At 62.0% G+C, this 21820-nt stretch overlaps 1 protein-coding gene across 1 annotated transcript; it reads right to left on the reverse strand.

The window, feature by feature from the left end:
- Positions 1-1491: 1491 nt before the first annotated feature.
- Positions 1492-21520, reverse strand: GRIN2C (glutamate ionotropic receptor NMDA type subunit 2C). The gene is made up of 16 exons (XM_062011175.1): positions 21394-21520; positions 21089-21288; positions 20300-20569; positions 15560-16062; positions 11228-11651; positions 8983-9575; positions 8278-8392; positions 7491-7702; positions 7195-7363; positions 6653-6806; positions 5340-5465; positions 5028-5257; positions 4685-4845; positions 4026-4213; positions 3288-3520; positions 1492-2874 (listed from the first exon to the last, which is right to left on the reverse strand). The coding sequence occupies exons 1-16, from the start codon at positions 21518-21520 to the stop codon at positions 1492-1494; spliced, it is 5088 nt and encodes a 1695-aa protein (XP_061867159.1).
- Between the last annotated feature and the right edge of the window lie 300 nt (positions 21521-21820).

Below are 21820 nucleotides of genomic sequence, written 5' to 3' on the forward strand. Positions count from 1 at the left end.
CCCTTGCCTTCAACAGGGTTTATTTATTTCTGGCCTTTATTTATATCCCAGCACCTCGCTTCCTCGCTTGGAGGCTTTGGAGGGGCTGCCAAAGCAATTAAGAGACAATTGCAATGATAAATAAGTAAGGGGAATTAAAGTGCTGGCACCAGGCGTGCTGGCAGCCAGGCTGGGGGATGGGGAGGGACTGGCTGCAGTTAACCCCAGACAAATGAGGGGATGGACTGATGGACAGGTGAATGGGCAGGACATTGCCAAGGCTTTTCCAGCCTGGTTGCTGACAGCAGCCCCAAGGGCTGCTTTTAAATAGGAAAATAACACTAATGGAGCTTTAGAGCAGTTACTTGGGAGGATTTTCATCCAGGCAGGTGATGCTGAACCAGCTGGGAAGAGGGGCTGGGGGTTGACATCTCCCATGGCATGGTCTGTGAGCCCACCAGGGGCTTTGCATAGTCCTGGCACTGCCCTGGGAATGGGGGAGGAATTTGTTCCCTTTCTGATTCCCTGCCAGCACTCCTTCCTGTGACTGCTGTGCTGTGCTGGGTTTGCAGCCCTGGCATCATGGCTCACTGCCCCAAGCTCCCTGCCATCCATGCCCAGCACCCCAGCACCTGAGCAAGGTGCAGTAACTCCAGCTTCAGTGCTCAGCTCCAGCCTTTTGGCACAGACTGACAGCTCCTAATTAATTATCCCTCAGCGTAGTTTAATGAGGTGCCATTTTCCTTCCCGACAGCGAGATGAGCCTGTGCTGGGGCTCAGCAGCAAAGGGCTGTGAGCAGGGAGGGGGTGCACGGGGCCCTCTGCACAGCTCCCTGACAGGAGGCTGTGGGGAGCTGGGGTTTGGTCTCTTCTCCCCAGTAATGAATGACAGGACAAGAGGGAATGGACTCAAATTGCACCAGGGGAGGTTTAGACTGGAGCTGAGGCAGAACTGTTTCCCTGAGAGGGGTGTCAGCCCCTGTGCCAGGCTGCCCAGGGAGCTGGGGGAGTGCCCAGCCCTGGAGGGATCCCAAAGCCGTGGTGCTGAGGGCTGTGGGTCAGTGCTGGGCTGGGCAGGGGGATAGCAGGGCTGGGACTGCAGCAGCTTCAAAGGGCTTTTCCAACCAAACTGATTCTGTGAGCACACACCCCCCTGTGACAGGCTGAAAGCCAAGGGCAGCCCCGGGCGCATCGCTGGGGGATGAAGAAGGGTCCCCAGCCAGTTGAAAATGTCTCTTTAATGACCTGGACATGGCATTTCAAGTCCCTTGAATGAAACCAAAACACGGTGGCAATGAGGGTGGTGTCCCTGCTGCCAGCTCTGCCTGTGGGGACAGCCCGAGCCACCCCGCACCAGCCTCTCCCCAGGCTCCTGTGTCCCCCCTCCGAGCGCCGGGGACCCGCTGGAGCAGGGCCCGGGGAGGCCGGAGCCCGGCCGGGAGCTGCTGCCATCCCGCGAGGCCAGCGGGGCACAGGGCAGACGATGGGGCGCAGACCCCCCCGTGCCCCCCATCACACCTCCGACTCCAGGCTGGAGACCCGTCGCCAGGACCCGCCGGCACAGGGGCTCGTCCCGCCGCGGCTGCCCCGCGGGGCGCTCCTGTGGGTGCCCGCCGCCCGCAGCGGGGCCTTGTCCCCGCGCCCCCCGCAGTCCCCGCAGCCGCCGGCCCGGCGCCCGGCCCCGCAGCCCGCCGGCCCCCCGCGCGGCTCCCGCGGCGGCGGGCAGCCCCGCCACGGCGGCCACGGGCCCCAGGCGTTGAGGCAGGCGGAGGCCGCGCAGGCCGGGGCGGGGGCGGCGCCGCGGGGGTTCTGCCGGCAGGCCTCGCCGTACGATGGCAGCCTGGCCGCGGGCGAGCGCGGGGCCAGCCGGCCCGTGGGCTGGGCACAGCGGGGGCCGCAGCCGTAGGGGGTCTCGGCTTCGGGGAAGAGGTCGGGCAGGTGGGCGCGGGCGGCCCCGCAGAGCCGCGGGCCCCCGGGAGGCCTCTTCTCCGCCCGCTCCCCGGGGCCCCGCGCCGAGCTCAGCCGCTGCCCCGGCTGCTCCTGCTCGGGCAGCGCAGCCCCCGGCCCGGCCGCCTCGGCCCTGGCTCTGCAAGTCCTGCTGGCTTTGGGGAAGGCTCCACGAGGGCAAGATGGAGGCAGGAAGGGGCTGCCCGCCTCCCGCCTCTTGTCTGCCGCTGACAGCAGCCGGGGCAGGGTCCCTGAGCCCCCGTGGCCCCCGGCCCCCGGGAGCAGGGGGGTGTTTGGCAGCCGTTCCCCCCACCCCGGCGGCCGCTTGTGCTCCCGGTAGATGTCCGGCGGCGGGAGGTCCCTGGGGGATGTGGGGGGTGGGTGGGGAGCCCCGACGTGGTTCCCTACCAACACCTGCTCCCCACAATCCTCCCTCACTGAGGTCTTCACCAGGAGGTGAGGGAAAGCCGGGAGCGCTTCATCCCCCTCACAGCCACCCCGAAACTTGAGGGGGTGGAGGAGGCGGGGGACATGCTCGTTCGCCCCTCTCCACTTCTCCTCTCCCGGCAGCCGGGAGTCCATGGGGATGGGCTGGGGCAGGGGCAGCCCCAGGGGAGCACCCTTGGGAGTGAAGGCTCTCCCCAGCCTGTCAGCAGGGGCCGGGCCGGAGGAGGGGGCCCGGTGGGCGCCGGTGCTGTTCTGCACCACGAGCTGAGGTGTCCTGAGGGAGAAGGTGGTGTGGAGCCGCTCGCTGCGGCTGCTCCAGTCCTCGATGGTGCGGGTGGCCTGCTCCAGCGAGCCCCCCACGCTGGCCGTCGACACCATGTCCTTGGCCGCCTGCAGCATCTTCAGCACGTTGGCCTGAGCCGAGTTGGCGGTGACGTCGGGGGTGGGCGCCCGCCTGGGGCTCGCCATCGTCTGCACCCCACTGAAGCAGCTGTAGATGCCCTGCCGAGAGAAAAGGGGGGACACGCCGCCATCAGGAGAGGCACTGGGGTCCTGCACCCACAAACCTGCCCTGCCAGGCCCAGGTGATGCTGCTGAGGCTGAGATGTTCCAATGGCACTTTGGTTCCCTCCTCAGCAGCCCCAGGTGCTGCCAGGCTGGGTGACACCATCCCCCGTCATCCCTTTCCCCAGTGCTGAGCCTTTTCCACAAAGCCTGACTTTCCTCCCGAGCCACGAGCTCACATCAGCACAAACACAGAATCATTGCAGTTGGAAAAGACTTTTAAGATCATCAAATCCTTAAAGAACATCTCCAGTCCCTTCTGTGCAAGTTGAACAATGGACAATGCCCATCCCCGTGACACCATGAGGGGACATCTGGGTCCCTGGAGAGCCCCCGGCAGCATCACTCACCCTGCTGATGGCCAGGAGGAAGTCAAGCTTGTGGGACTTGGGGACAGAGTGACGCAGCTTCCAGTAGACGAGGTGCTCCCAGGCAAAGACCAGCAGGCTCAGCCCCATGGCCACCAGCAGCATGTAGAAAACCCCAGCCATGTTGTCGATGTCCAGCTTGCTGCTCATCACCTCATTCTTCTCATTCTGGCAGATCCCCGACAGCCAAACTGTCTCCAGCTTCTGGGTCTCACCTGGGGCCAGACACACATATGAGGTGAAAATGCCCACCTTGGGCATCATCTCCCAAGAACAGCCCCTGCCCATTTCTTTCCTGTTTGGTTAGAGAAGGATAAAGCCATCTCCAAGCCCCTGGAGCTGTTGTTGCCTAGTCCTTGCTGCTGCCCTCAGCCTGAGCATCCCCCCTGTCACTTGTCCTTCTCCAGGGCCTCTCCTGGCTCTGTCCCCCACCCTTGTGCCAGCCACGCTCACTGTCTCCTTCCAGGCTCCTCCTCCTGACACTCAGATTTTGTGCACAGACATCTCCAGCATTTTGCAGAGAAGGGCCCCCACAGGGAATGCCCCCCCCCCAGACCCAGCTGGAAACACGCTGCTGGATGCAATGTTCTCTTAGAAGAGACAGTGGAGAAGCCCCTCAGTGGCAACCCGCGAGGAGCTGTGGAGGCTGCAGGGCTCTGGGGACCAAAGCCCTGGGTGGGGTGAGAACGGGGTTAACAAGAAGCTCTCCTGGGCACCCACCATCTCCCAGGAACTGGAGCAGGGCCAGGTCGATGGCTCTCTTCCAGCGCGAGTCCTTCTGCAGGGCGATGCCGTAGCCCGTGGTGGCGAACACCTTCCCGCTGCCGATGGTCACCAGCTTGCAGCCCTCGTCCTTGCCCGCCATGTAGTTGAGCACCGCCGCGTCGTAGATGAAGGCGTCCAGCTTCCTGCCCCGCCGGCGGGAGGGAGGGTGAGGGGGGCAGTGGCAGCTCTTTGAGGAGGGGGCTGTACTTTTGGGGGGAGCTCAGCCCATTCTGGAGAGCTGTAACCCATCTGGAGAGGGTTGTGTCCTCTTTGAGGGTCTCTGCCCCTCGTTGGAGAGTTATTACCACACTTGAGGGGGAACTACCCAACTTGGGGGTCTGGATCCCACCTGTGGGGGACTGCCTCCCTTTTTGGGGGAGCTGGGTGAAGCTGTACCCCATCTGCAGGGCATCATACCCTGTCTGGGATGCCTGTACCTTGTACAGGATGCCACCAAGAGACATACCCCATCTGAGAGAGCTGTGCCCAGCCTGGAGAGCCCATCTCAGTTGTGGGGGGCTGTACCCTAGGAAGCCCTACCCCATCTGGGAGACACCGTACCCCATCCCAAGGAGCCACAGAGGGGTCCTGTGTCCCATTTGGAGGAGCCATACCCCGTTTTGAGGCTGGTGAGGGCATCCTCCACGGAGCGCTGGTTGTACTTCACCATGTGGGTGTGCATGTCGGGGTAGTTGCTGCGGATGTTCCTCTCGGTGCTGCCGTTGGGGACGGTGCCGAAGCGGAACGGGGGATACTGCTCCTGTGGCTTCTGAAACTGCAACAGGGAGACCCCCCCCGGAGCAGCATCACGTGGTGTCCGTGTCCCTGCCACGTCCCCACTCCCCACAGCCAGTTCTCCACCCAGTCCATCCAGCTGGCAGGGATGTGAAGCTCTGCCAATGTCTCCCCAGCCACCCCCACAAAACCCTTAATGCCATTAAAGGCTCCCAGTCTCACCTTCCTGTCACTCAGCCCCGACACGGTGTCGATGTACTGCTCCTGGATCATGAAGGCTGCCAGGTTGGCGGTGTAGCTGGCGAGGAAGATGACGGCGAAGAAGGCCCAGATGAGCACCATGATCTTGCTGGTGGTGCCCTTGGGGTTCTCGATGGGCACCGAGTTGTTGAAGACCAGAGCCCACAGCAACCACACCGACTTGCCGATGGTGAAGGAGGGACCTCCCGGCCCTGTGGGGAGAGGAGACAGAGGGGACAGTCTGGCCAGGGACACAGCCCCCTCCTCACCCAGCTCCCACCTCCCCCAACTCACTCTTGCCACTGGTGAGGTTCTGGTTGTAGCCAACGGGGCTGAAATACTCGAACACGAAGACGGTGACAGCCACCACGGTGAGGCACATCACGAACATCATCACCCACACGGCCGGACTGTAAGGCTCTGCAAGGCAGGCAGGACCCCATCAGCCCTCTGCCAGACCCCCCAGCAGCCCTCCCTGATGGATGGAGCTCATCCTCCTGCATTTGCCCCTCCTCAGAGAGGAGATGGGGGCTGGCAGCACCATGGATGAGCAGACCCACAGGGAACACTGTGAGATGTGGGGTGCAGCCACGTGCCCCTGCCTGAGCTGTCATCAATGGGGACACACTAACGAGATGCCACCCGTCCCCAGGTCACTGAGAGGAGGGTTTCCTGTGGCATCACAGGTTGCCCCAGCCATGGGAGCAGCCCCCCAGCCCCGCTCAGCCCCTGGGAGCTGGGGGTGGGTGCTGAGCCCCCTTCTGCCCATGTGAGCTGGGCTGGGGTGGGGTGGTGGGAGCGGTGGGGATGCAGCTGAGCTCTGGACAGGCGGCTGCCACGGTCCATTTGTCAGCGTGTCCTTGGCTGTCAGGAGGGAGAGGCCTCCCCTGACAGGGATGAGGCTCATTAGCAGGGGAGGCTGGAGGCACAGGGCCCACGGAGCCAGGGGGTTCTCCATCTATCCCCAGGGCCAGTGAAGGTGACTCCCCCTCACTTTGGGAAGGGGGCAATCGGGCCTTGTAGCATCAGGGGGTGGGAGGGGGAAGATGTGCCCAGGCTGGCGGTGTCCCACAGCCCACAGCACCCCTGGCGCCCACGTGGCAGCCCGGCTCCAGCCACTCTGGCCACCAGCCCTGTGCCCTTGCCCAGAGCCTGAAGCTCTAACCTCAGGCTGAGTTTTGTGGTGACCTTGGCCAGTCTCTTCCCCTTCCCAGGCTGCAGCTTTGCTGTTTGAAAACTCATCCAATAAAACTCTCAGCACTGGCAGTTTCTTACACTCGGCTTAACCACAGGCTGCGGTGACAGTGGCAGAGGAGCCACAGAGCTCCCCAGAGCTGAGCTCAGAGCTGGCAAATCCATGTCCCCCCACCATGTCCCCATCCTCCTTCCTCCTCACAAGCAATGAAGAGGAGGAAACCACCAATCCCAGACACCATCCCCATAATAAAAGGATTATTGAGGTGAGGGGAGGAGGAAGCCCCAAAGCCAGCAGCACAGTCTCCTTCCCTTAGGCTTTGTCTTTTCTCCCTTCTAAGTTATTAAAACAGAGCAACATTTCTGTCACTTGTGGAAGTGTGGGATGGAGCTGCAGGCAGCCAGAGGCTCACCCAGGAAGGCAGAGGGGGAGACGGTGCCGTTGCTCCTGGCCACCATGACGCTGATGCCGGTCTCCACGAAGGGCACGGAGAAGTCCACGATCTCGGAGCGCTCCTCGTTGATGGTGAGGGAGCCGATGGCCATGTCTGCCCGCTTGTAGTACACCTGGGCAAGTGGCAGATGTGTGGGCAGAGGGACCCAGACCACCTCCCCTGGCCATTTCCTCACCTCTAGCTTTTCCAGCCTTAACTTTTGTCCCTGTGGGTTAATAGCCTCTTAAATGACTGATGGCACAAACACAACCAGTTGTGAGGCTGTAAAGGTTTGGCTGACTCCCTCCCTGCTTTCCCCTTCACCAAGCCTTGCCCATCAGCTCATGCCAAGCTGTCTGCTTCCACCACAGACACCCTGACCCAGTCTCCAGCAGCAAAGCCCCAGCTCAGGGCATTCACAGGACAGACTCTTCAGGGTTGCGTGTCCTCTATGGGTTTGACGCCTCCCCGTGTCCCGCAGGGAGGGCTGACAGGGGGGTCTGAGCCATGCCCACCCCTACCTCACCAATCATGCCGTTCCAGACCCCACGGACGATCTTGCCATGTTTGCCATTGGTCACTAGGTAGAGATCATAGGAGAACTTGACCGCCTTGGCCAACTTCTTCAGGATGTCGATGCAGAAGCCCTTGCAGCACAGCTTGGTGTAGGGATCCACGAGGCCGTCACCACTGAAACCACACCAGGAGAAACGGCTTGGACCAACCCCAGGTGCTCTGAGCACACCCCGTGTCTCCCTGGACACCTCATGCCTGGGGAGCAGCGGCCAGAACGGCTGAGCCCCGTCCCCTCGCTCACCTCTGGGAGGAGTTGGTCTGCTTGCGGCAGGGCACGGTGTTGCGCACGCAGACGCCGGTGCTGGGGTCCGTGTTCTCCACGATGACAAAGGGTCTCTCCTCCAGCGTGGCCACCGTCAGGTGCCGGTTGTCGGCCACGGGCTGCAGGAAGGAGCCGTAGCGGGGCCACACCGGGTACTTCATGTGGATGATGCCTTTCTCCCACTTGCCCACCTGTCCATGAGGGAGAGCACATGGTCACCCCAGCGAGGGGCTCTGGAGGGGGGTCACACGGGGTCCTGTGTCCATCCTCCCCACACTTCTGGGGTTTGTTTCTCCTGGAGCTCGGCTGTAGTGAGATCCATCTCAGCATCCCTTTCCCCACACACCCACTGAGCACAGGGAGAGGTGTTTCCTCCTGGGCCCCAAGCATCAGGCTTGGATGAGCACAAGCCTGGCCAAACTTCACCTAAAATACTTTTAGGCTAGAAAAACCCCTTTGGTACAGCTTGTTTTGGGTCTAGGTGTTTGGCTGCAGTTCTCCAGAGGTGAGCAGCTCCTTTTTTGCCCCTTTTGGAAATTTTCAGCCAAAGTACAAAGAAAAAACCCATTTCTTGGCAGAGCTTTGGCACGGCCAGCATTGCCATGAAGACCCACCATGCCACCATGAGTGCTTTTGGTACCAGCCAGGGGTTTTTGCACAGGACAACCTGCCCCAGGGTGAGACCCCAGCCTATGCATGGCCCCAGGCTCGCCCTGCCCAGTCACCCCCCTGGTGTGCCCATCCCAGGGGGTCCAGGGGGTCCTACCATCTCCCAGAGCCGGTGCTGGTTGAGCGAGATCACAACCATGGTGGGCCTGATCAGGTAGCCACCTTCATTGAAGGAGAAGTCCCTGTGCTCCCACGTCACGTTGAGGAGGTGCCTGGTGGGACACAGCACCCGTAAGCATCTGCCTGTGCATCCCAGAGCTTACAGCCCATACAGCCCTCTTCCCCCTCCTCCTGCCAGGCTACCATGGCTCCACAGAGGAGCATGGGGCTGAGTGCTCAGCCCCTAACACAAGGGATGAGCAGGAAGCTGGAGAAAGCTCTGCCAGCACGGCATCACCGAGGATGGGCCACTGCAGGGCTGAGGATGCACAGGCTTGCCACAGCAGCCCTGAGGTGCCACAGCTGCACTGCAAAGCAGAGCTGTGGAACCCCACCTGAGACCCCCGTGGGTCTGGAGTCCTGGAGAAGCACGGGAAGGGGCAAGAGCTGCTCTGGGGAGGTGCAGCAGCAGAAACCCATGCAAAGCAGAGCTGTGGAACCCCACCTGAGACCCCCGTGGGTCTGGAGTCCTGGAGAAGCACGGGAAGGGGCAAGAGCTGCTCTGGGGAGATGCAGCAGAAGAAACCCATGCACAGCCCAGCTGCTGCAGCCCACAGCAAGCACCGCTCCCCCTGCCCACCAGCTCCATCCTCGGCCTCCCCTCTCTGTGGCTGCCCCCCTTTCACACCCACCCCAGCCTCACCGGTAGAAGGTGGCATTGGCAGCGGCCCCGGCGGGGGCCCAGCAGCCCCGGCCCACCGCCGGCAGGTAGCCGTGGGCCCGGAAGAAGCTGGCGGCCCCCATGGCGACGATGGCCACGCCGTCCCGCACCTTCTGCCGCAGGCTCAGCTTCCAGCTCTCCGTCACCACGCTGATGAGGCCGACGGGGAAGGAGGCAGGGGGCACCTCCATGTTGCCCACCGTCAGGCTGGGCACGATCCAGACGTAGCCAGGCCCCACGAGGCCGGCCTGCTCCGCCATGGCAAACAGGTACTCGGCCTCCTCCCGGGAGCAGTAGACGATGAGGACTTGGGCATCGATCTGGCGCAGGAGCCGCTGCGTCCTGGAGCTGCTCTGCTCCTGGCTCATCTCGAAGGTGAGCACCTCCTGCAGCTCCCAGCCGAAGTAGCTGGCGTCTGTGAAGGAGCGGATGACGTCCAGGAAGATGTTGTAGCCTGGGTAGAGGCTGGTGATGACGGTGAAGGAACCCCAGTCGTATTCCTCCAGCACCTTGAAGATCACTTGGATTTGCTGCTCGATGGAGACACCCAACTGCAGGAAAGCTGAGCCAGGCTCCTGCGGGAGGAGAAGGGCTCAGGGGCTGCTCCAGCACCATGGGCCAGGTCTCTTGCATCCGTGCAAGACACCTTGAGTTTGCCATCGTGAAGGGTTTGAGGGAGCCATGAACTGACATGGCCCATGGGCTGGAGTCACCCAAAATGAGACCGATCTCCAAGGAACCTCATCCCATGCAAAGGGTCAAGCCCTGCGGCCTCTCCTCCATTTCTCAGCTTGTTAACCAATAACTCATCCATCCTCTAAACGAGACCAACAACTTCTCCTTAAACCAGGACAGGGAGGGGGTTTGAGGGCTCTGCCAGGAGCATAAATCCCACCCCAGCTCCGACTCGCTACCTGCCGCCGGAGCCTGCACGCTCCTTCCCTCCCGCCCCACCTCCCCGGCCATCTGGCCTCTCATTAGCAAACCTTAATTGATCTGATTCTGTCTTAAATGATTCAGCGAATGGCATTTGCAGAAGGTCGCAGGCAGACAGCAGGGTTTTGCCACCCACACCCCTTCCAGCTCCACAGAAGTAATTTTTCCATGGGGGCTGATGGTCCAGCTGTAATGGAGGGGTGAGCCCTGGCAGGTCCCGTCTGGGACCTCAGACACCTACCTCAGACCCATGAGAGGAGGAGGAGGAGGTTGAGCCTTCAGACAGGTCTCTCCACCATCCCCAAAATACCCAACTCTCAGAGAAAGCTGCAGAAAAACACCCAAAGCACAGCAAAGCCATGCTTGGGGCTCCCCTTGAGCCCTCTGCAGCCACCCAAAGTCCACTGCACCCATCTGAGCCCACTGCACTCACTGTCACCCACCCGCAGTGAGCAGCAGCTCAGGGTGGCCCAGGAACACCAGTGGGTGCTGGCAGGGCTGCTGAGGTGCCATGCAGGGGGTTTAGACCCCCAAACATCTGGGCAAGCAGAGCATGAAGCCCGTGTCCCGAGAGTGGCAGGATCTCCAGCACAGGGGCTGCTTAGCACAGGAAGGACCAGCACCAGGACTCCTCCAGTCCCAGTCTGGGCAGGGCAGGGGAGCAGCCAGGAGGACATAACCCAAGTCTCCTCCCCAGAGGGCTGAGAGCTTCACTGCAGCCTGTGGCCACCTGCCCAGCACCCTCCAGCCCAGCTCCAGCTCTCCCTGCCACCAGCACTTCCCAGCAGGCAGGTGACAGTGACAGCGTCTGACGCCAGCAAGGAGCAGAGAAGCTAAAAATCCTGTTTGCATGCCATAATGCACCTGAGAGTGCTGCCACAGACAAGAGAGGCTCCTCCATGCTCCCTGCCTGGCCATTTTGGGGCTGGATCTGTCCCCGGTGTGGTGAGGAGGCCATGGGGATGTGTCCACACTGATGCTGCCGGTGCCATGACCCTGGCACCTCATGGTGGGCACAGCCCAGGGTGGATGGGAGACAAGACACTAGAGGTGTCACCTCACAGGGCACTGAGGTCCTCTGCCACATCCCATCGACAGGACCCCTCCTCAAAGTCCCCTCTATGTCCCACTGCCCACAGCCACGCTGCCTGCTCCTGCCCAGGAGCCCCCACGCTGCAGCCCAGCAGCTCCTCTGCCCTCCAGCATTTCACCTCCCACATCTACCCCTCTGTAATAAGCCTCTCATTTCACCCACACCCCCCCTAGAGACAACCCCCAGCCCCCAGCTCACCTTGGGGGTCAGGACCACGGCAGATCCGCCGCTGATGCTGATGACGGGGACCTGGGTCTGGGAGGAGATGAAGTCAAGGATCTGGGCCACGGCCTCTGTGCCAACGTTGTCCTCGAAGACGATGCCGTGGATCTTGTGGCTGCTGAGGATGTGGCAGATCTGGGTGAGGAGGGTGCTGGGGTTGGTGTTGTTGACGACCACGGTGATGGGGTGGATCTCCAGGGGCATGTCCAGGAAGCTCTGTGGACTCAGGCGGGAGCGGATGTGCAGGGGGTAGGACGTGCCCCCAAACACCACGGCCACGTTGACCACGGGCTCCTCGGGGCCCGGCAGCAGGAGGTGTGTGAAGGCAGCCGAGCAGCCCAGCAGCAGCGACAGCAGCAGAGCGTGCGCCGGCGCTCTGCCCATGTCCACCGCCACGTCCCTGCCAGGACACGACACAGCTCTGTCCCCGCTGCCACAGGACACGGCCCCTCGCACCCAACCGCCCTCCAGCCCCAGCCCCACTCCACACAGCCCCAGGGGCAGAGGGGAACCCCCATCCTTTGCATGCAGCGGAGGGGTGAGTGCAGGGCTGTGCCCACCCTCGCTGTACGCTCAGTGCCGTGTCCCTTGTCCCCAGTCCCACCAGCCACTAACTCTTCCCAGTCAGTCCCTCCTTCCCACCCCCTTCCCACTCCCATCCCCTCTCCAGAAGCCATCCCTGCTGCCACACTCTCTTCACCCCTCTGGGCAGGGATGGGGACGGCAGGGAGAGGTCTGGCAGCCTCCCGGTGCCTCTCTCCGCAGCCACCTTCAATATTTAGCAGCTTTGCCCTTGAAGGAGGGTTCAGCTCTGCAACCCCACGGTGGCGTTTTGCAGACCTCACAGTCACTGGAGCAGCTGGTACCCTGCCTATCCCCTGCCTGTCCCTCACCCTGTCACAGCCCCCTCGCTGCTGCTTCCCAAATCCCACCCAAACCACTCAGCTGGCCCCTTAACTACAAGTTTTTTCCCCCATCCCCTGACACCATCCTGCAGCTTTTCCCCCCCTTCTCACCCTTACCCCTCAGTGCATGGCCCCTGGCATTGCCCATCTGTGTGGGACACCTGCTGTGCCAAGCTCTGGGGGGAGGGGTTTGGGCACATTCACCCCCAGCAGGTCCCCAGTTGCCCACTGACAGGGGTGCCCAGCCCACAGCAGGCAGGGGGACAGTCCCCAGCAGGGACACACGACCCTGCCCACAGATGATGGAGCTCATCCCGTCCTTGGAGGGTCAGAAACAAACCCACCATGAGACCTGTGGCTGTAGGCATCTGAGCCCCACTGCCCCCAGAGCCACCTGAGCCCCTCTGAGCCCCACTGCCCCCAGGGCCAAGGCCCCAGTGCCACGCTGGGCAGTGGGAGGGGGACAAGCAACACACTGTGGTGGCACCAGCCCTGCGCCCGTGTTGCTCCATGCAGCAAGATGCCAGCTGGTGCTCTGAAACGTCACTTGCAATTAAAAGCTGCTGTTGCTCATCACATCCCCAGCACAGCAAAAGGAGCCCCTCTCTGAATCCCAGGTGGTTTTGGGGTCTGGGCTACCCTGAGGACCTGCACCCCAACACCCTTCTGTGCTGCAGTGAGGGATGAGCCCTTGGCACACTGCAAAAGAAAGACCTGACGGAGTGTTGGGCTGAATAATGCAGGAAATAAACCCAAAGAGTGCCCAGCTGGGTGCCCTGCCAGAGCTGCTCGGAGCAGATTTGAGCACCAGGGCTGTCCCCTCTGCAGAGACAGGGGACAGGAGCCCCACGTCCCCCTGCTTCACCCCATGGGAACCAGGAGGGCTCAGGCACCCGGCCCAGCACCAACACCCACCAGGCAGCATCCCTCTCAGCCAGATGGGTTTTGCCAGGGGATCATCCACCGCCAGCACCCACCAGCACCCAGGGAGGATTCATCCTCCTCACACCACGCCACATCACAGCTGGCCGAGCCGCGGGAGCCACGAGGCCACGGTGATGGCCGCAGCCAGAGCCCCTTGGCCAGAGAGGGGAGCAGGTGAGTCATGCCCCGCTGGCAGCAGCCCACGCTGGGCACGGGCAGCTGCTCCTCGCTGCGAATCTACCAGTATTTATAGTCCCATGATAAATAATTCATCGGGAGTCCGGCGTCAGGCACCCGAGCACAGAGGAAGGGGATCAACACGCCACCCAAAACAAACAGAGCCGCTCTCCCAGCAGCTCAGCCCTCCTCAAGGACGGTTAAATATACTCTGAGCCCTCGTGGTGACTGATGGGGTTTGCTCCTGGCACCTCACCCACCCCAGGCCCTCACCCCCCTCTTCCTCAGCACTGTGCTTGAGAGACTCTTCTAGCACCAAGTAACCCAAGCAGAGGCCAGCAGGCTCTCCCATGATGCCAGGCTCTCCTGCCAAAGGGGTTGCTCTGCTCCCAGCTGCTCCAATCCAACTGGTTTCCCACTGGCAAACCCAAGTGGTTTCCCACTGCAGAGCCGTGTGTTGGGAGCATCTCCCATCCCTCGCAGCCGGAGCGCGATGGCAACGGCCAGGGAGGGGTGGCCATGGGCACAGCACGTCCTTCAGCCATTGCTGACACAACCAGGGGGATGAATGTCCATCCTTCCCAGGAAGCTGGTGCCAGGGGCCCTCGGTGGCTGGGGAGGAGGAGGAGGAAGGGGTTGGCAGAGGCTCCGTGCACGGGCCTGAGCCAGGGCTGCTCCAAAATGGCCGGGTTTGGGATGCAGAGAGCAGCCTCCAGCTCTCCTCCAGCCCAGCAGCTCCCTGAGCTTCCTGCCTGCCTCTTCCAGGAGTGAAGGAAAATCTGGGGGTTTGGGGAGACTGAGGGAAAGGATGGTAAATGACAGGGAAGTGGTGAAGGCAGGGGAGGGAGGGAGCCCAGCCCTGTGCTGCAGCTGGGGCTGGGGCTGTGCGTGGGCTCAGCCCCACGGGTCTCCAACAAATCCCTTTTCCAACCCTCTGTAGCAAGCTCTGCAGGATCAGTCCTTTTGGAAAGGACCTTCCCAAAAAGGAGTGTTTCCAGCTAGGCAAGGAGTTGGTGGCCAGGCTAGAGCAGGGTGAAGGTGGCCTTGGCTAGGAGTCCAGGTAGGGCAATGCCACCTCCCAGCAGCCTCCCAGGGAACCAGAGGACACCCACAGAGCTGCTCAGTGGCTTTGGCACTTGGGATTTTGTGGGTTTGGGGTGGTTTTGAGCAAGTTGAGCCCTTTCCCTGATAGCACAGCTTCACCTCATCCACCAAACACAGAAACCTACTAAAGGCATGGATTGAGCCCTTACCTCTCATCATCCCCTGAAATGGCATTTTAATGCAACAGGGAAAGTTTGCTCCTGATTTCAAACCTCCCTTTGCCCTCCCTCCATCCCTCCCTCCTCTGCTCCAAGAGGGACAGAGCTCCTGCAGATATTTTGGCCTCGGGAAAGGGAGAAATAACATCCTGAAATGCAAAATATCACTCAAGAAAGATAAACCTTATCCCTTTTGAGCCCAAAAAAGCCCAGGGCAGACACAGCCTGCACCAGGGGAGGAGGAACCACGGCCCATGGATGCAAAGGACAGAGCAAACCAGACCCTGGAAGGAGCCATGCAAAAAGGATGGGGGGCAGCGGGGAGGGCACGGCATTGTGCCAGGGCTTGTCATTGCCTGGACACGAGACACCTCTGTGGAGCACAGAGCCCACGATGGAGCCTCCCAAAAGGAGAGAAAGCAGCAAAACCTCCCCAAAGCAAACTCTGTAGGGACAGACGTCTGGGGAGGGAGAAGCGCTGCCAGCCCCCGGGTAAGCGCCGTCTCCTTTCAACCTTCATCTGCCACCACTCACTCGCTCACTCAGCATCGCCCTCCTCTTCCTCATCACCCTCCTCTTCCTCCCACAGCAACAGTTGCGGGCCGGGGGGCTGCTGGCGGGGGGCCCCTCGCACGCACCGAAACGCAGCTTAAAAAGGTCGAACGTGGATTAACCAAAAATAAACGGCAAGTGTCCTCCTGCCGCTGGGTTACGCAAGGTGGCGGGGGCACACAGGCACGGGGCTGCCGGCACCCACGGAGCTCTCCTCGCTTTGTCCTGCCTCCCACCGCCCCCCCAAAAATAAACCCAACCCCGACCAAACCGCAGCCGAGCGCCCAGAATTAAGGCTCATTCCCATCACCTGCTCGGGACGCGGAGTGAGAGACGCCGGGGATGCTGAGGGCACAGGGAATCCTTCCCCCCCACACCCCCAAAACCCACCCCCACAAAGCACCCCAACGCCATCCCTAAAAGTTCCTGGCCGCGGGGCCGGCCGAGCCCGTCGGGGCCGGGTCGCCCGCAGCCCGCTCGGTACTTACGGGACCGCCGCTGCCCGGTGCCTACATCCCCCGCGGCTCCGGCGGGGCTGCGCGTCCCACCGGCGGCTGCGCTCTTCCCAGCCCTCTCCTCCTCCTCCTCCGGGACAGTCCCCAGGGGCGGGATCGGTCCCGGCCGGGGGGATCCGGCGGTCGCCGTCGGTCCCGGCTCGTCCTTGGCGGCGGCGGCTCTGCGGCGGCGGCGGGAGGCAGCGGCGGGAGCGGGGGAAGGGGGGCGCGGGAGCGGAGCGGCCGCGCGGGGGGGGCCCGGTGGCAGCAGGTGTCTCGGCGGTCGCCGGGCCCCGGCAGCCATCTCCCACCGGACAACCGGCACCGGACGGCGGAGCCGGGGAGGGCTGCGGGGATGGGGCGGGGAGAGGGAGGGGGACACGGGGGCGGTGGAAGGACAGGACGCGTGTCCTCCCGCCTCGCCGCAACTTCGGGGCTGGCCGCCAGCCCCAGGGAGGGGGCGGAGGGACGGGGAGAGGGAGGCGGGCAGCCCTCCCCTGCCCAAACCCGCCGGCAGCCCTCCCCTGCCCAAACCTGCCCCTGCCCCGGGAGGGGGCGAGGACCTCCCCCCTACTTCATCCCCTTGCTCCTTTTTCAAGGGGGAAAACCCACTGCAAAAGGGCTCAGCCTTTACCCCCCACCCCCTCCCCGCGCAGTGCCGGCCCCCCCAGCCCAGGGTGCAAATGGCTGAGCTTGGACTCTCCTCTCCCCTCTCCCCAAATATCTTTGCTAACTGGGCTGGGGGCTGGGGCAGCTGCCCACCGCCGGTGCCCCCCAGCACAGGGCAGCCCCAGGGTCGCGATCGGTCATGGGGGGGGAAGGGGGTGAGTGACATAAAGCAAAGCCCCCACCGGCAGTGGCATCCTCCAGCTGTCACCAGGGCAAGCATTAAAGCGTCATCTGATCCCACAGCACTGGTTTAGAGCAAACCAGACTGAGGGGGGCAGAGGGGGGAGATCCAGCAAAGGAAGGAGGGTGCCCAGTCTGCCCCCAAACCAGCCTGTGCTCTGCAGCAGGCAGGCTGTGGGCAGAGGGACCACAGCTCCTGGTAGGAGCTGGAGCCCAGATCAGTGGGAGGCTGTTCCAAAACCTCCCTGTGCCCTGGTTCAGAGCCACTGAGATGCTGAGCATCACCCTGGGAACATCTGCCCATTCCTGGGGTGCCAGCAGCACCCACACTCAGACACTGCTCTTCCTGCCCACCCCAGCTGTGGGTGCCCAACTCGGGGGCACAGCCCCCTAAAAGCAAGCCAGTTAGGGCTGTGGGGCGGCTGCCACCCAACCTGGCACAGCAGCCACCTGCAACAGCATCCATGCCACGTCCCTGTGGCTGCTGCAGCCTGGGAAGGCTGTATCCAGAGAGGCTTCAGTCTGCCTGAAAACCTGCTGCCCATGGCAAGTGCTGAGTGCCTGATGCAGGAGCTCCCCACATCGTCCCCTGGCCCCGAGGCAGCCTGGCCACTCACTGCCCAGGTGCTGTGGGGGCCCCTGAGACACCTCAGGGTTGCAAGAGATGCCCCAAAAATGGAGGAAAGGGAAAAAAGGCATTTTAGGCTTCATTGTAATGTGAAACATCCCCCTGTTTCAGGGCAATGGGGGACGTGGGACCTCACCTCTCAGTTACCTGCACAGCCCATCCTGCTCCCCCAGCCAGCCCTGGCTGCCCACTGCTGCCCAGTCCTGGCAGCACTGCCTCTCTCTTGCCCAAGGAGAGATGTAAGGGTCAGCAACAGGTCCTCCTGGTCAAATCCTTCCCCCCTGCCTCTCATCCTGTCCTTTGGCTCTTGGTGTAACAACAGTGAAATCAACAGTGGCTTCATTTAACCCCTTCTCTTACCTTGATGGTCAAGTGGAATGGGCCTGGGGGACAGCTTTCCAGGGACTTGGTCCCTTGGGGCTGGCACAGAAACCCCAAGACACCCCCATGCCCTTAGTGCTACCCCACCAGCTCAGGGGCCTCATTTGCCCCTCCTGAGATGGGCTGTTCCCCAGGCTGGATCCCTCAGAGGGACTTGGCTCACACCTATTTCAGTCCCAGTGATGTTTCACAGGGAAAGTATTTCCCAGCAGAGCTGCCAACGTCCAAGTGAGACAAAGGGGTGTCAACAGCACCCCCCTGACCCCGGGCAACACCCAGCACCCCCCACATCACACCCATGACCTCCAGCATCTCCATCCATGGGACACTTACCCCCATCACAGCCCTAGCCCCTCATGACCTGTGGGACAGCCTGCCAGACCCAGGTCTGGGCCACAGTTGGAGGGTGTCTGCAGTGGGGACAAGCAGCAGAGGGCAAGGACAGGTGGTGACACACATGCCAGCCACATTTCCTCTCCTTTGGGTGCCAAACCCAGCTAAAGCCCTGGCCAGTGGCTGGCAGTCCAGGCTGCAGCTCAGTCCTTGCCTCCAGGTTTTCAGTTTTCCTGGTAAAGTCCTTCCATGTCAAACAAACAAACCCCACAACATTTTTCTGTGGGAAAATTCGGTGAGTCCCTGATTCCAGCTGGCTGCTGGGGCTGGATGCAGCCCAGGGGAGCTGCTCTGCAATCAACACACCTCCTCTGTGCATTTAAACAACCAAAGGCCTTTTTGCTTTCAGGAAAAACAAAAGTGCCCTGATGGCTACAAAGGTTCTGGGTTGAAACAGAAACACCAAGGGCACCCCAAGGTCAAACCCCCAGCCCTGGGAAGTGCAGCTGGACTTTTCCTCCTGGTTGGAAACCTCTGGCTTCCCCAGCCCCTGGGTCCCAGCCTCTCCGGGGGTGCTATGCCCTCTTTCTCCAGTTTTCTGGGCTGAGTGGGGGTAACACAGGCACGAAGCTGCCTTCCTCCTCCTCACTGCTGGGGGCGGTACCCTGCTGTGGGACCTGCAGCATCCCATTGAGTCTCTCACCTACAGTGCAGCTGCGACAAGAGGGAGCTCAGACGGCTTCTCCATCGCCCCCTTTCCTTTCCCCGCTGTATTTTCTTGCAGGAGGCTCAGAAAGCAGGTTGGCAAATGCAAGGCAGCCACCTCCTGCAGGGGAGAGAGGAGGAACAGGGATACAGGAGGACCAGTTCTGGAGGCTAGTGTTAGTCCAGCTTTGCACTAGCCCATCCAGGCCAACACCAGCGTCCATGCAGGCCCCTTACACTCCATCACAACCCCACAAGCATCTCATATCCCAAGCTGCTGTAAAGCTCCATACAGCACATCCCACCCCAGCTCCCTCTGTTCTGGTCATCCCCAACCCAGAAGAGTCAATGGGAGCCCATCAGCTCCCATTGCACCCAAGCCCCTGCTCACCCCTGAGGTTCAGCATTGCACCCCTGCAGCACTGCACAGCTCCAGGCAGTGCCTGTGACATCTCCAGCTCTGCAGGGCAAGCCTCTGCCATCAGCCTCCTATTTGCAGCAGAAATCCAGTCAAAGGTTTTTTAACCTGAGTGCATCCCAAAGCAGGATTCTGGGAAGGAGATGGGGCTGTGCACTGCCAGCACAAAGGCAGAGCTGTCCCTGGAAGGGCAGGGTGGCAGTTGGGTGACACAGCCTGTTCAGGCTGTCCCCATGGGCATCCCACCAACAGCACCCACCCTCTGGCAGGGCAAACACAGCACCACGGGGCCCTCTGCCAGGGCTGAGTCTTGCAGGTGATATTTGTAATACCTGAGGTTCAGCCCCAGACCTTCACCTGTCCCAGACCTACACCCATCCTGCACCTACACCCACTCCAATCCTATCCCCAGCCTGGTCCTGCTTGTTGCCTGCCAGCTCCCCTTTTGGGAGCTGGTTTGGCCAAAAATGAAGAAGGTCTGAGCTCAGCCACTCCAACTCCTGGCCACTCACCTCACCCTGTCCCTCTGGGTCTCCCATAAGCAGCAAATACAGGTGCAGAGCCCCTTCTCCCTGTGCTGCCTCTGGCTCCTGGGGTCACCCCACATCATCCCCTGTCTCCTTCTATCCCATAAGGGTGTTGAGGGCTTTGGTGCCTAAATAACCACACAGAGCTGTGTGGGGTTGTGACTCCCAGCAGCCACAAAAGCCATTGAGGCAGAAAGCAGGGGAATGAGAAAGTTGGGAGAGAGGCCCTGGGGATGGTGCTGTGCATGGCATGGATGTGGCACCGCTCTGCTCCACTGCCATCGCATCCTACCCTCACAGTTACCCAGAGAGCTAAAACAAGCAGGGCTGGTTTCATCCCTGCAGGGATAATTCCTCCTCCTGGGGTGGTGTTGCACCCACAGGGCTGTCCCTGACTGGGCATCAGGCAGCTAAAGCTGGTGGGTTGGAAATGGAGGTATCCCAGCAGGGAGAAAGTGGCTCTGTGCTGGGGTGGAATCAACCCTCACCCTCCAACAACTTCATTTGCTGCTGTTGTATCCTTAAATAGCTCCTGGAAACAGCTACTGGGTGTTTGCATCTCCTTCACCTCTGCTCCCTTCCTGCCCTTGGAAGATGGGCTTGTGTAACCTTGATTTCCAAAAGAAATTCACCTCAAGTGGCAGGAAAAGCTCTGGCAGCACAGAGCAGCACCAGTGCCCACCCCAGCACAGCCCTCCCACCCCGGGCAAGGCTTTGGGGTGCACTGAGCCCACAGAGGTTGGGTCTCTAAGGTTGGCAGCAGAAAGGATGAGGCTGTGAAGCCAAGGATGTGCTTGGGATCACTTTCCTGCTGTTGTGCCAAGAGGGAAGAGGTTCTCTGAGCAGCAGTGGGGCTGGTAACCCACCCCAGAGGTTGACAGCCCAACCCCAACCAGTTTGCCATCCCCTCTCGGGGCTGGAGGTGGAGAGGAGAGCACTGCGAGGTGCGAGATGCCCAGGAGAGTGAGCGGCGAGGGGAGGGCGCAGGCAGGAGCCGATGCTTGTTGCTCAGCCAAAGCGCTGAGCTCAGCAGCCCCGGAGCCATCTGTTCCAGCGCAGCGCCGGCGCTCGCCGGGCTCCGGCCGGTGCCGCAACCGAGCGACTCCCGCAGCGAGGGGCCGGGCACGGCGGAACAGGCGCCCGCAGCCGCGCTCAGCCCGGCCCTGGGGATGCACAGTCCCCTCTGCAAAAGCTTCCTCAACCCGTGCTTTGTGGTGCTGTGAGCTGCCTTTAAAGGGCAGCAGAGCCCTGCGCTGCCGGCCACCGACCTGACTCCAGCGCGTTGTTCCCTCACTCCCGAGCAGCGGCAACCTCCCGCTACACAGGCTCGAAAAGCTTTGAAAAGGCCAAATTCAGCGAGCGACCCATCAGCAGAGCCAGCGAGAGCCTCTGCACTTGTCAGCCGGGTGCAGCTGCAAAACGCAGCATCACCAGGAGCTCCTGCGGTGTCTCAGCCCTGCTTCGTCCCCTGGGTTAGGGCAGAACTAACCTGCGGGGGAAACTGAGGCACGGCCGCGTGAAGCAGCAGCAAGAGGCTGCAAAGACCCAGCTGAGCAGCACTTACTGTGCGAGCCTCCCGCACCGTGCCGAGCTCTGTGCTCCCTGCCCAGCCCCTCGGAGCAGCCCGGAGCTGTGGGAAGGCACCGCGCAGCCCTGCCCGGCCGCTCCAGCCCAGCCCTCACCAGATGCTCGTCTCCAGCAGCTTCGTGCAGCCTCGCTGAAGCCAAGCTGAGCCCTAACTCGTCAGAGCAGGGAGGTTCACATGAACCTTCCCCGCTGCGGGAGCTGGCTTCGGAGCTGCTCCTGCGGCTGCCTGGGACAGGGGAGGGCGAGGGGGCTGCCCTGCCAGGCTGTCCCTCTCTCCACCGCAGCGGGGATGAACCTGGAGCAAACACAAGGTTAGCCGTGCCTAAAAGCAGAACCCGATGGTCAAAGGGGGGCTGCGCGGTGCCCGCCGGAGCCCAGGCAGAGACCCGGCCGCCCGTACCCCCGAGGTGCCGGGTCACTGCTCCGTCCCCACTCTGCCCCTCGCTGCTGCCCGTTACCGGCCTCCCAGCGCCATCTAACGACAGGGCGAGCGGGGAGAAGGAGCGGCACGGGGAGGCCGGACACATCCCGGTCCCCCGAGAGAGACACAGAGCACTGAGAGCGAGGGGCAGGCGGTGGGACACCCGGCTGGGGCTGAGGGACACAGGCAGCAGAGGAAAGGGGAGCTGGAGGCATCGAGTAAGGGTTTACAGCATCGTAGTGATCCTGCCCAGGAGGCTCAGTCCTCCATCGCTGCCCTTCCCTGACCTTGGTCATCCCACAGCTTTCCTGCAGCCCAGCATTAACCTCAGGGCCTTGGCCAAGTTGTGGGTTGAGCAAGGACAAGGCTCAGCAAAGATGGACACTCCCCTTAACCTGTTATCACA

The sequence above is a fragment of the Colius striatus genome, chromosome 18 (assembly GCF_028858725.1).
Source record: "Colius striatus isolate bColStr4 chromosome 18, bColStr4.1.hap1, whole genome shotgun sequence".
Lineage (NCBI taxonomy): Eukaryota > Metazoa > Chordata > Aves > Coliiformes > Coliidae > Colius > Colius striatus.